Source organism: Typopeltis vanoorti, chromosome 8 (assembly GCF_054136105.1).
Source record: "Typopeltis vanoorti isolate ZY-2024b chromosome 8, IOZ_Tvanoo_1.0, whole genome shotgun sequence".
Lineage (NCBI taxonomy): Eukaryota > Metazoa > Arthropoda > Arachnida > Uropygi > Thelyphonidae > Typopeltis > Typopeltis vanoorti.
The window spans coordinates 149,924,638-149,938,471 of NC_143556.1; the positions used below are offsets into that span (position 1 = coordinate 149,924,638).

Sequence of the window (13,834 nt, forward strand, 5' to 3'; positions counted from 1 at the left end):
TAAATTGTGTGTGTGTGTATATATATATATATATATATAGTTTAAACATGAATTACCTTACCTGCCAAATTATCCAATAAAAATGACAGCAATTTTTGAGTTCCATTTGGTTCATTATAATAAGTTAGAAATTCTGATGATAAAGGATTACCTTTTAAGCCTAAAAATCATATAAAAAGACATGTTTGTTTATGAATAATCATATTATATTTACTTTATTCAAATTATTATTATTATTATAACCCCTATAGGGTCAACAGATTCTTTGGGGGGGGGGGGTTCACTCAGCAAGCAAGCAACATATATATTTAACCTTAAACGTTTATTCACAACACATTCTGGTAATGCATTCCATTCACTCACCACTCTCCATACAAAAATTTACTCACTCCCCTTTTCAATACACCTTTAAAAACTGCAAGGATTGGCATCCTGATTAAGGTTTCTATAGCTTGATATATCCATGCATGTAAATAGCTTTCCAGAATCTACATATTGCCAGTTACTTTTCTCCTGACCTCTCCAGTTTCCATAAAACAATGGAAACTTCTTCCTTTCACAGTATCAGCCATAATGGTATCTTTTGGCCTGACAATCTTTTTTTTTTTTTTTTTAATGTTGAGCTTATAAATGAGAGGTTGGTTAATTAATCTATAATACGTAAGTGCTGTGTAAGGGTAATGGATTTGGAAAAGGAGAAAGTTGTTTACATTTAAAAGCCTGTATATTGTATTCCTTGGGAAACACATCAGGGGAAAGGCTGTTCAACACTACAGCAAAAAAAAAGGGGTGAAAAGACACTTGGTCTGTGCGTTTCAAGGTGTACTGTGAAAGGATGTTAAAAAGCATCTGCATGTGTTCCAACAGACTTAGTAGAGTGGGAGAATTATTGATGTTATTTCAGATGAACATTTGCCATTGAAATATTTATGAAATACACATACTGCAGAAACCAAACGACTGTGCAAAAGTGGGAGGAGTGAGTTGGTAAGAGATGGGTTATTAATCAATCAAATTGTCCTCCTCTGTATTGAGTCAAGCATTTTGAGGGAGCTCTTAGGGGCCTCACTCTAAATATGAGAGCAGTGTTCAATAGCTGGGCAGACTTGTGATTTGTATAAGGTTAACAGCTGTTCAGAGGTGAAGTAGCGTCTTGAGCGAAAGAGAAATCCCAGTTTTTCAGAAGCTGAGAATGAAATAGTTGTGATGTGTATGCCAGGAGAGGCATGATGTCAGGTTGTTGACAAGAAGAGAAATCTCATCTTGTCTGGAAATTTGAGTGTTATCTAAAATAATACTGGGAAAAAAATGGTTCTTTTTTTTTTTTTTGTGAGATATGAGGATGAACTGAATTTTACTAGCAGTGAAATTGACAAGTTATCTGAATCCCATATCTTCAAAGATCTTCCATGATTTCTTTTTCCTTTTTGTTTTATATGGCAGATTTGTTTAATGGTACAATTCAAACACAGATTACAGGAAAACTTTGCTTAACGCAAATTCAATATGCACGTAATCAGTTAGTGTGATTGAGTGAAATGATACTATTTCCCACTTTACGCGAGTGATTAATCAGTTAACGCGATTTTTTTATGTTATGCGAAATTTTTTGTCACTAATCTGCAGCGAGCAGAAAAGCTGAAAGTCATTAAAAGACATGAAAGTTGTGCTAGTAATACAATTATTGTGCGAGACCCGGGATACAGCAAGTTTACAGTTTGTAGATTAAATAAGAGTAAAGAATACAGAGAACAAGGAAAAGTTGCTACTGCTTCTTTAAGCATGCAGATTATCTGAAATAGAAGCCATTTAATGATCGAGATGGAGTGTCTTCTATCACTCTGGATTGAGGATTGTAACCAAAAAAAGAATACCTCTTAGTATAGGGAATATTCAGGCAAAAGCTCTCAATATTTATACCTCATTGAAAGAGACCACATTTCAAGAGGAATGTGAAAACTTTACTGAAAGTTTAGAATGGCTTGACTGTTTTAAAAATCAAACTGGACTGCATAACGTAAGAATGACTGGGGAATCTGCTAGTGCTGATAAAGATTCTGTGGCAAAGTTTCCCGAAGAATTGCAAAGGATAATTCAGGAGAGCGATTATGATGATCGGCAAATATTCAGAGTCAACAAAATTAGTCTCTTTTGGAAGCGTATGCTCACAAAAACTTTCCTAGCTAAAACCGATGCATCTCAATCAGGATACAAAGTATCTAAAGATTGTCTTACGCTTTTATTAGGAGGCAATGCAGAAGGCAACTTTAAACTCAAGCCTATGTTACTTTATTGTGTGAAAAATCCAAGATCGAACATTATTGAAGAAATCAGCAAAATTGAAAAAGAACTTGGATTTAATGAACTGGATAATGAAGATCTGAGAAACTTGCTCGATTCCCATTCAGAACATTTAAGCAAGAATGATCTCCTTCAATTAGAAGAACAACATGCATATGAAGAAGATAAGGAGTGTGAACAAGAAGAGAATGTTACAACTTAGAAGCTAACTGCAAAAGAACTTGAGCTAATTTTCAATCACATTGATTATGCTGAGGAAATTTTGTTTGATGCTAATCCTGATATGGAAGGAAGTCAAAGTCTGCCAAAATCTTGATAAAGCGATTGCCAGCTATCAAAAATTGCATGACAAGATGAAAAGTCAAGCAAAATTCAAACTTTTTTACTTAATGTTTTTTGTAAAAAAGTAGCTCAATCAAATGTTTACACATTGATGATTTTATCCTCTAATATAGCTTATACTGTAATATTTTTTCAAATTTATGCTAACTGATGGATGAATTATAATTATTCCTATTGTTTATTGTATTCGCTTAATACGATTTCACTTAGCGAGCATTAATTAATTAGTCACGTTAAGTGAGGTTTTAATGTATACGATGAAAAAATAATTATTATTTATTTAACTTATTGCTGATATTTAGCTGTTATTATATCCAGCATCTTCAGAGCACAAACACAGATACATTGTCGAGGTACATAAAACAACAACAATTTGGTTTAAGAGTGGGACTATTTTAAAAAAAATGTAAACAGACAACACAAGGAACTCAAGTCCTAATTAGTACCATCTATTGTAAGAAAAAGTGAGAGAAAAAACAACTGTTAATTTGATCTGCAAATGACTGTCTCCCAGATTTTTGGCAAACTGATATAGCTATACGTGTTGGGTTCTGGAAAATGTTTTAAAAGCTGGTGCTGATTCCAAAAACAATCTCTCTCTCTCTCTCTCACTAATGACTTCTCTAGCACTTTTGTTTTCATCCATCTGATTCTGTGTGAAGGGACTATGTAAGGTACGGTCTGCTAGTCCCGACTTGCTACAATGATAGTGCCAAATGTAATTTTCATGTTCTCCAAGGCAGATGTCAAGAGTTCTTTCTGTCTGTCTGTCCATAGTAAACCAAGTCAGCACACTTTATACTCCAAGATGTGTTAAAGGAGAGAGTTTGTCCTTAGGTGAATGAATGGATGAAGATTGCCAATTTGACATATCATTTAAATGTGGTGCAGAGCAGATATTTATTAAGCACTAGATTTCTTTTTGAATGTGAATTGAATGCATGGGATGGTAACGATTTTGTTTTGTGTATTAAGCAATGGAGAAGATTTATGGGAAGCATTTAGTATTTTTTCTATTATCTGGGAATTATAGCCATTGGATAAAAAAGTGTGACGCAAGCAAGTTAGTTCAGTAGTACTGACTCTGTGAGTTAGTGTTTTTAGGTTACGATATTGTTGAGCTGGATGATGGCACGATTGTTTGTGCAAATATCTTGTAGTATGTGTAGGTTTTCTATAAACAGAAAAAGGTAATTATTATTATTATACAGGCATCTACGTGGAGTCCGAAGACACATCGTGGGAGACCCAAACTATTCACACAATCTATCATACCTCTTCTTGAACGTATTAACAGACAAAGCACTCACAACTGCCTCTAGCAACCCATTCCACTAATTCACAACTCTCCAAGCAAAACATCTAGTCCTCATATTCCTGCTAACTACACTTTCATTCAACTTCCAGGGATGACCCCTTGTTCTAGTCCCTCTAGCCAAATGCTGAAACATTTCCATAAAATCTTTTAAGCAACTTAATTGTTTCTACCATATCCTCTCTTTTTCTCCTATCAACCAACTTCTGTAATCCACACACACACACCCTCGATCTATCCTGATAGGGAACATTCCACAGACCACTCACCAACTTGGTCGTTCGCCTCTGAATCTTCTCAACCATTTCCTCATCCCCCAAGAAACCAGGAGACCAGACTTGAGCACAGTAATCCAGATGTGGATGTATCAGGGCCTTATAAAGAGGAAAAACTACTTCCATATCTCAACTTGTTAATGTGTTCTTCAATAGCCAAGTAATCTTATGGGCTACCTTAGCAATCTTAGCAATACATCCTCTAAACCTGAACTGTCTATCACCACAACTAAATATCTAGTTTCTTCTATTTCCTGGGGTACAATGCCATAAATGTGATAACACGGCTTGTAATCTATTTATTCCAAAATGCATAACTTGACATTTCTCCGTATATTAAACTTGACACCCATTATTTTTTGCCAATACTGAGAACCTATTTAAATCGTCCTGCAAGCTCTCAATATCACCTTCATCAAGTATTCTACCTAATTTTGCATCATTAGGCAACAACTCAATATTTCTTCTCAGGTTGTTTCCTGTATCATTTATCATCATCATCATCATCATCAAATTCCTGCCATGTACCCTCAAGGGGTGTACAGGATATGACAGTACTACATGAAAAAATTACATCATTACTAACTTCCTATCTACAATTTTCCTCCAAATCAGTCTGTTACTTGTCAAGACTCCAACATTATCAGATCTTATATTTCTATCATCTAAGGCACTTTGTACCGTATCAATCCACCTATATCTTGGTCTTCCTCTGGGTCGTTTTCCTGCCAACCTGGCAGAGAACACTTGTTTTGCTAATCTTTCCTCTTCCATTCTATTTAAGTGACCATACCATCTGAGATTAGCTCTGCTAACGCATTCCTGGATGCTGACAATGTCAAGTTCTTTCCTAATATCCTCATTTTTAATATAATATTGCCATTGATGCCATCTGTTCACGCCTCTAATCTTTCTCAGGACTCTCATATCTGATATCTCATATCTCATATCATGCGGTCTCCAGTCTTTGGTCAAGTGTTTTACTTCTGACCCAGCTCTCAGATCCATAAGTTAAAATTGGTTTGAACACAGTCTTGTATACAGCTAATTTAGTGTTCTGACTAATTTCTTTCTTATTCCATATGAATTTATTCAATTGACTTCCCACGATACCAGCTTTGCTGATTCTGTTGTCTATTTCTATATTTAGTTTACCATCTTCAGTAAAAATTGTGCCTAAGTAGCTGAAATGTTTTACTTGTTCCACAGGTTCTCCATTCACAACACAGTTGACATTTTCAATGATTCTGCCTATTTTCATTGTCTTTGTCTTTTTATTGCTGACCTTCATACCATATCTATTACAACAGCTATTCAATTTAGTCAGAGAATCTTGCAGACTTGTAGCGGATTTATTTAGAAGTATAACATCATCCGCATAAAGCAAAGAGCTAACATTAACATCTCCAATTTTGATATCAGGTTTATATACCACATTCCTTCATAATGTGATCCATATAGATAATGAATAACAGAGGGGATAATGTACATCCTTGTCTCACGCCAGATTTAACATTAAACCATCTTCCTGTACTTCCTTCAATTCTAACTGCTGACTCACAACTCAAATAAAGACTAAGTATTGCTTGATATAATGCCCCATTGACACCATATAACTGCAGCGTATTGAATAGCTTCTCTCTTGGCACCTTGTCATATGCCTTTTCCAAATCGACAAAACTTAAATACAGATCTTTGTTATATTCCCATGCTTTCTCGACTATTTGTCGTAAAGTGAAGATCTGATCCTGACAGCCTCTATTTGGCGTGAATCCAGCTTGTTCTTCACCAAGCTTTTCTTCCACAATTCTTCTCAACCGTTTCTCAAGTATACTTGCATAGATCTTGCCAGGAACACTCAATAGGGAAATACCTCTGTAATTCTCACATTCAGTTTTATTTCCCTTTTTATATATGGGTACTATGAGAGCTCTACTCCAATCATCGGGAATTCGTCCCTCTGTCCAGGCTTTCTGAACTATGCAGTGCAGCCACTGTAAGACTCTTATACCACCATACTTCAGCATTTCTGGTCGAATATCATCTACTCCTGCTGCCTTTCCACATTTCAAGCCTTTGATGGCTTTTTCTACTTCAAGTATGGATATGTATTCCTGACTGCATGTCTGATCAGTGTTTTTTATCACTGTGCTGTCATCACTGCTTGTTTCATTTAGCAGTTTTTCAAAGTAATTACTCCATACTTCAAGGATATCTTTTTCTCCTGTTTTCATTTCACCTTTATCATCTCTAATTCCTTTTACAGCACTCTTTCCTCCATTCCTAAGCTTCTTCAACAACCTCCAGAATATTTTGCCACCTTCTTGATATTTATTTTCTATATTCTTGCCAAAGTCCTCCCATGACTTTTGTTTAGCTAGTTTTACACACTGTTTAGCTTTCTTACATTTGTCTCTGTATTCTGTAAGAGTAAAAGCTGACTTATTTGCCAGGAACTTTTGATATGCTTTCTTCTTTTCCTTCACTGCCTCTTTAACTTCCTGTGTCCACCAGGGAGTTCTGATTTTTTTATCTTTGCACACAACCTCACCACATGCCTCTCTGGCAGAATCAATCAATGTTTCCTTCAGAGTTTGCCACTGAATCTCCAAGGTTTGATTCCTGTTCTCAAACTCTTTCATTTTCTTTTCAATAATATTTCTGTATTTTAGTCTACAGTTTACATCTGAGAGCTGCTCAACTTTTATTCGCTTTAAAACTTTCTTACATGTTATTCTTTTCAATATGAAATTCAATTTTATCCTGCTCAAGACTAAATAGTGATCGCTTCCAATTTCAAATCCTCTGTACACTCTGGTGTCCTGCACCAGGGAGAAAACATCACTTTCAACAATAACATAGTCAATGAGACTTTTCTTATTCCTAGCCTCTTCTCTCCATGTGAATTTGTGCACATTTTTATGTTGGAACATGGTGTTAGTAATAACCAGTCCATGTCCTGAGCAGAAATCCAACAGATATTTGCCATTATTATTAGCTTTGCTCTTTTCTCCAAATTTTCCCAAAATATTTTTGTATGTCTCACAATCATTTCCTACTCTACTATTTAGATCCCCAACAAGGACCAACTTTTCCTTTTTCATTGTGTCAGTTGCTTTTTCTAAAGCCTCAAAAAATTCCTCCACTTCTACCTTAGTAGAACCTTCTGTGGGACCATAGGCACAAATAAGTCTCATTGTCCAGTTCCCCATTCTCATATTTGCCCACATTACTCTACTTGAGACTGACTGCCATTCAAGAAGATTAGCCTCGTATTTTGTGTTGAATACTATGGCTACTCCTTCTTTTCCTTGATTGTTATTGCCTGAATATAACATTTTGTATTTATTGCTCAGAAAGATCTCACCAGTTTTGGTCTTTTTTGTTTCAGTCACCCCTATTATGTCGATCTGGTACTTATCTAATTCCTCAGCTAGCTCCATTTCTTTGCCATTCAGGCTTCTTACGTTGATAGTACCGATCTTTAACTCTGGTGATGTTGAGTTGGGGTTTGTTTTCAGATTTGTTCCAGTAGCTGACTTTTCGCTGTTCGCCCTGGTTCCCTGGCGAAAACAACGGGGGCCTTGTTTAACCGGGCGACGCCCCAGCCGGGCATGAAATTTTGTCATGTTGTACCATCATTTTTTATTTTGGTTTAACCAATAAGAATACAATTTGGTCGGCTAAATCCCAAATTGCCAGCCCATCCTCGTTCGTTCAGTATCAAAGTAGATACCCAACAGGGTGCACCACGAGAAGGTGAGGATTGGACATTAGGTCAGAAGCCCTGGTCGGTTCTCCGCATTCCTTTAAAGGCTATGTGGAGGTCTCCTCTCAGTTATACAGCTTTGACCCTTAAGCACCCCCGTATCATTTATGTACAAATTAAACAGCAATGGTCCCAGCACTAAACCTTGTGGCACACACTAGTCACCTGTTTTTGCCTCGATTCTGCCCCTCCATACAACGCTTTTTGATATCTGTCTAACAGCCACCCTCCTGTCCATTAAACTAGTATCATGTCCATGCTCAAACATTCTAATTTGCATAACCAAGTTCTATCAAATGCCTTTGCAAAATCCAGCAAAATCATTATCCAACTCAGCTGTTACTCTATTATAAGAAGTTAGTAAATTACTAAGACATGACCTACCTTTCACAAAGCCATGTTGCCCCTCACACATTATCATATTTTTATTCACCTATTTTTGAATTCTCTTTTTGACCAATTTTTCCAGTACTTTGACCACCATACCTACGATAGTGATTGACCTATAATATGCTACTGAAGTATTAGAAAATCCCTTATACAAAGGAATTATTTTGTTTTATATTATTATTATTATTTCACACCTCCAGGGAGTCCAAAGACTCATCGAGGGAGGGCATCTGCTCTACAGCTGTCCATCTACACATCACTCAATCCACCAACTCACCACAACTACACCAACGCCATCTACTGCCGACCACCACCATCACTAGTTTTTCCACAGACAATCACAAACATCTATGCCCATGGCGGGATTCGAACCAGCAGCCTTTTGGCTGGAGAGCAGGTACGCTAACCACTCGGCCAACCAGGCTGGCTATAAATATATAAATGATAAATGTCATTTTGGATTAATGATATTACTCATCCATCTAACTTCTACCTGATTAACCCTCCTTACCTTAGGTATGCAATTTAATCCTGCTTCCTCTAGGTGACTTAACTATCTCTCATGCACTACTAACACCAGAGTTTTATGCCATGACACAGCTTTAAGCTTCTTCCTAAGCTGGTCATAATCACTTGTCTTGTAGGTTCCACATATACCCTTTCTTCACAGAATATTCCTCATGTTGTATAATCTCCCAAGTCAGTACAGTGTGGTTACTTTCATCAATCGTAAGCAATGTGGTCACCTTGGTTATGGATAGCTCTTCATGATGCCTGAAGTATGAGGGTGGTATGAAAAGTTCTCGGCCTAACAATGAAAAAATAAATTTATAATTTCAAAATTACTTATATTTTTCAACATAATCTCCCTTAAGATTAATACATTTATTCCAGCGATGCTCCAGAGCCATTATCTCATCCCAGTAGTAGTTCTCAGTAAGATCTGCAAAATAATCCTCTACAGTTGCAATCACCTCTTGATGCGAAGAAAAACACTGACCAGTGAGGAAGATTTTTAGTTTTGGGAAGAGATAGAAGTCAGAGGGAGCCAAATCTGGGGAATAGGGTGGATGTTCCAACAATTCATAGTGCAGATCTCTTCATTTTCCCATTGCCAAAACACCTTTGTGGGCAGGTGCATTGTTCTGATTAAAGATGATTTTTTTTTTCTTCTGCAACTGGGTCTTTTTTCACGAATTTTTTTGTCTAGCCTGGTTTAAAGATTACAATAATATTCCCTGGTTATTGTTTTACCCTTTTCAAGATAATTATTAAACAAAATGCCTTTAGCATCTCAAAACAACGATTGAATGACCTTTCCATCTGATGGAACTGACTTTATCTTCTTCGGCACTGAACAACCAGTTTCTGCCCACTGTTTTGAATGCTGTTTGGATTCTGGTGTATAATGGTGACTCCAAGTCTCATCCATAGTAATAAATCAACACACAAAATCAGTTTTATTCTTGTTAAAACGCTCCAAGCTGTCCAGAGATTTCATGTGAGTATGTTTTTGATCTGCTGTGAGCAAATGTGGCACCTATCTTGCACAAAGCTTTTTCATTTGCAATTCTTAATGCAAAATATATCCTACACATTCTTTTGAAATGCCTATAGTTTCAACAATTTCACGCACTTTGACTGGCTGGTCATCCAATACCATATCGTGCACTTGATCAATGATTTCTAGTGTTGTTACGCTTATTGGACGTCCTTCACATGGATCATCTTCAAGGCTGGTATGGCCATGTTTAAACTGGCAGCAAATTTCTTAACTGTCAAAAACGAAGGAGAAGAGTGCCCATAAACTTTTATGAACTTCAAATGAATTTCTTTTGCCATTAAACCTTCTTTTACAAAGAATTTTATAACCATACGATACTCAATTTTATCCATTTCAAGGGATACAGACAACACTTTTGCTTCAGACAGCTGTATAAACAAACTACTTGATAGAATGACTTGCAATTTCACATGGATGCTTATGACAGATGTACCAACTTAGAAAAAAAAAAACAATCTTGCCGATAGTGTTGCCATCTATGGTCGAGGCTAAGGGCCTGGTTGGCCAAGTGGTCAGCGTATCTGCTCTCCAGCACAAAAGGCTGCGGGATCGAATCCTGCCGTGGGCACGGTTGTTTGTGATTGTCTGTGAAAGTACTAGTGGTGGTAGCCGGCAGTAGATGGCGTTGGTGTTAGATGATGAAGGTTGGTGGAGTAGTGAGACGAAGAGTTGTAGAGTAGATGCCCTCCCTCGATGAGTCTTTGGACTCCCCGAAGGTGTGATGTAATAATAATAATAATAAGTATCTCTCAGCAGGTGTATAAATCCCATTTCCTTCCTGCCATGTGATATTTCTTGCTTCCAGTCTACCCCCATAATAATCACTTGACTAATTTGGCATCCAGGTCATCAATGGAACTAGCTGGCCTATAGCAACAACTGATGGTATATATTGTCTTACTTGGATTAATCTAACACCAGACTGCTTCAAATGATCAGTCACCCTCCCACCTATTTCCTATTCTTTTTGGCTGCAGTTCTGCTACCATCAGCAGTACTCCTTCCCCGCATCCTATCTTTTCTATCTTCCTTAAAAATACTAAACCCTTCTAAGCATTCTATTCCTATAACTACATCAGCTGCTGTTAGCCAAGTCTCACTAATGCTTATAACTTTCAGTGAGGTTGCACTAACCAATGCCAAAAATTCCTCTCTCTTGTTCCTGATACTTCTGGCATTAGTACAAAGAAACTGCAGCATCTCTTTAGGTCCCTACCCACTTTTACTTCCTGAATTGACTACCCTATTCAATATATTTGCTTGAGAGACTAGATTTCAGACTTGGTCATTCTCACACTCACTCGCCTCATGGGTGCCTTCACACAAACTCACCTGCTTCCACCATAATTGCTTAAGTTTAGACACTTGACACCTAACACAGACCACAGCATTCTTACACCATTCTGTCTCATCTTCAAATCATTTGTGCCAACCAAGACAATCAGTTCCTTCGCATTAACTTTTTTGCATCAGGATGGCATGAGTAATATTGTGAATTTTTGCACCAGGGAAACACAATTTTGTCACACTTTCATTAAATACTCCCCTGATCATTGAGTCTCCATACATAATTTTCTCCTTAACTTGTTTTTTTTTGTTTGTTTGCTCAGTCTTTATTATTACTTCGGATCACCCTGCTTCTTTTTCTTTTCAGCTCTGCTAATCTCTTGCCACTTTTGCAATTTTTAAATTTCACACCTTGTCCTATGAAGGAAAAATTATGAGCTATCAGGAAAGTTATGAATCATTATTGTGTGACTAGTGTATCTCAAAAGGGCAGTCATTCATGTCCTGTTCCACTGTGGAGTGGGTTTTAGCGTGTTGGCTATTTAAATATACGACAAATGTGCCTGGATCATGTTGTCAAATATCTAGCATATCATCAACATACTGCATCCAAACCAATAGTTTGAGAGTAGCTGTATTCATAGCCAGGTTTGGTAAGTGTTATATGTAGTAATTAGCTAAAGTGGGAGAAACAACACATGTTGCCAATTAGTACTTTAGTTCCTTGTGTTGTCGTTAAATTTTTTTTAATTTAAACTAGTCCTACTGTTAAACCAAATTGTTGCTGTTTAATGTACTGTGACAAACTGTGTTTATGCTCTGAAGATGCTGGATATAATACCAGCAAAATATTAGCAATAAGTTAAATAAATAATTAAGCAAAATTACATGATAATCACAGTAATAAACTTTAATAAAAGTACACATATTTCTTACTGAAAATAACAAAACATCATCAGTATGTATGACGGTGATCTGAAAAGTTCTCGACCTCGACAACACATGGCAACTCTATAGGCAAGAACTGTGTTTGTGCTCTGAAGATGCTGGATATAATACCAGCAAAATATTAGCAATAAGTTAAATAAATAATTAAGCAAAATTACATGATAATCACAGTAATAAACTTTAATAAAAGTACACATATTTCTTACTGAAAATAACAAAACATCATCAGTATGTACGACGGTGATCTGAAAAGTTCTCGACCTCGACAACAGATGGCAACTCTATAGGCAAGATTTTTTTTTACCAAGCTGGTACATCTGTCATAACCATCCATGTTTTACATGGATGGTTATGATCTGCACTATGAATTGTTGGAACATCCACCCTATTCTCCAGATTTGGCTCCCTCAGACTTCTATCTCTTCCCAAAACTAAAAATCTTCCTCGCTGGTCAGCATTTTTCTTCAAATCAAGAGTTAATTGCAGCTGCAGAGGAGTGTTTTGCAGATCTTACTGAGAACTACTACCGGGATGGGTTAATGGCTCTGGAGCATTGCTGGAATAAATGTATTAGTCTTAAGGGAGATTATGTTGAAAAATAAAAATAATTTTGAAATTATAAATTCGTTTTTTCATTGTTAGGCCGAGAACTTTTCAGACCACCCTCGTAGAAACAACAAACAAATCAAAGAACAGGAATACAAGGTACACACAACAACTGGATTACCAAAAAATGGTTGCTGAATGCTAGAAATTAATATTTATAAGCAATATTGATACTATTTTTGATGTTTATGTAAAATGAGAATATCCCAAACTTTTGAGAGAGGGAGATAATCATTCCGCTTCAGGATAGGCTGATGTAATAGGGCTTCCCGACTTTCTTTGAAAAGGCGTTCGATTAAAATTGCTTCTATGGAGAAGACCAGTTTCATCCCACAAGACAATATGTTTAGTGTCAGTACCATGCTGTGCCAGACCAGACTTTTGGGACTTCATATATTCAATGTAGTATCAATGTTCATTAATTCTTTTTTTTCCCCACTAAATTACCAGTCTGCCAAAAGTATGTCAAATTAAATTCACTAGGATCAAATAAACACCAGCTAAAGATAGAGGTGACAATTTATGTTTGTCTTCTGTAGATGGTAACAGATGAGAAATTTTGTTGATAAGAAAATAACTGGGTGGTCTCTGGGTTACAGACGACCCAACTTATGATGTTCTGTACTTACAAACTGGCTCCCAAGGCTCCCCATAAGGATAATTAATAAGTAAATAATTAAATTAATAAATTGGGAATTAGTTTCTTCCGTGCATGTAATCAACCAGCATGGTATAAGTGGTTCATTGGTGCAGAATCTTTATACAAGTAGCTAGTCTCATTGTTTATACAGTTGCTTACATACAGTATCACTTTTGTTTTAACTTTTTTATTGGATTTTGTGAGTCTGTCATTACCCTTATGCCCATGTCTCCAAAGCGAAAGTCCACCGCAAGTCCAGCTGACCTGCAGCAAAGAGAAAGGTAATTACAATGGAAACAAAATTAGAAATAATAAAGCGTTCAGAGAGAGGCCAGATGCCATCATTCATTGGGAAAGCATTCCGATAGTCGCTTGACTATCGGAACAATTATAAAGG

The 13,834-nt window shown here is 36.6% G+C and overlaps 1 protein-coding gene across 3 annotated transcripts in view; it reads right to left on the reverse strand.

Moving 5' to 3' along the window:
* Window positions 1–13,834, reverse strand: part of twin (CCR4-NOT transcription complex subunit 6-like twin) — a 501,959-nt gene that overhangs the window by 361,505 nt on the left and 126,620 nt on the right. For all 3 annotated transcript variants that reach the window (XM_090397005.1, XM_090397006.1, XM_090397007.1), the window contains exon 4: window positions 62–160. In XM_090397005.1, coding sequence (XP_090253131.1) covers window positions 62–160 — 99 coding nt within the window. The remainder of the gene's footprint in view (window positions 1–61; window positions 161–13,834) is intronic.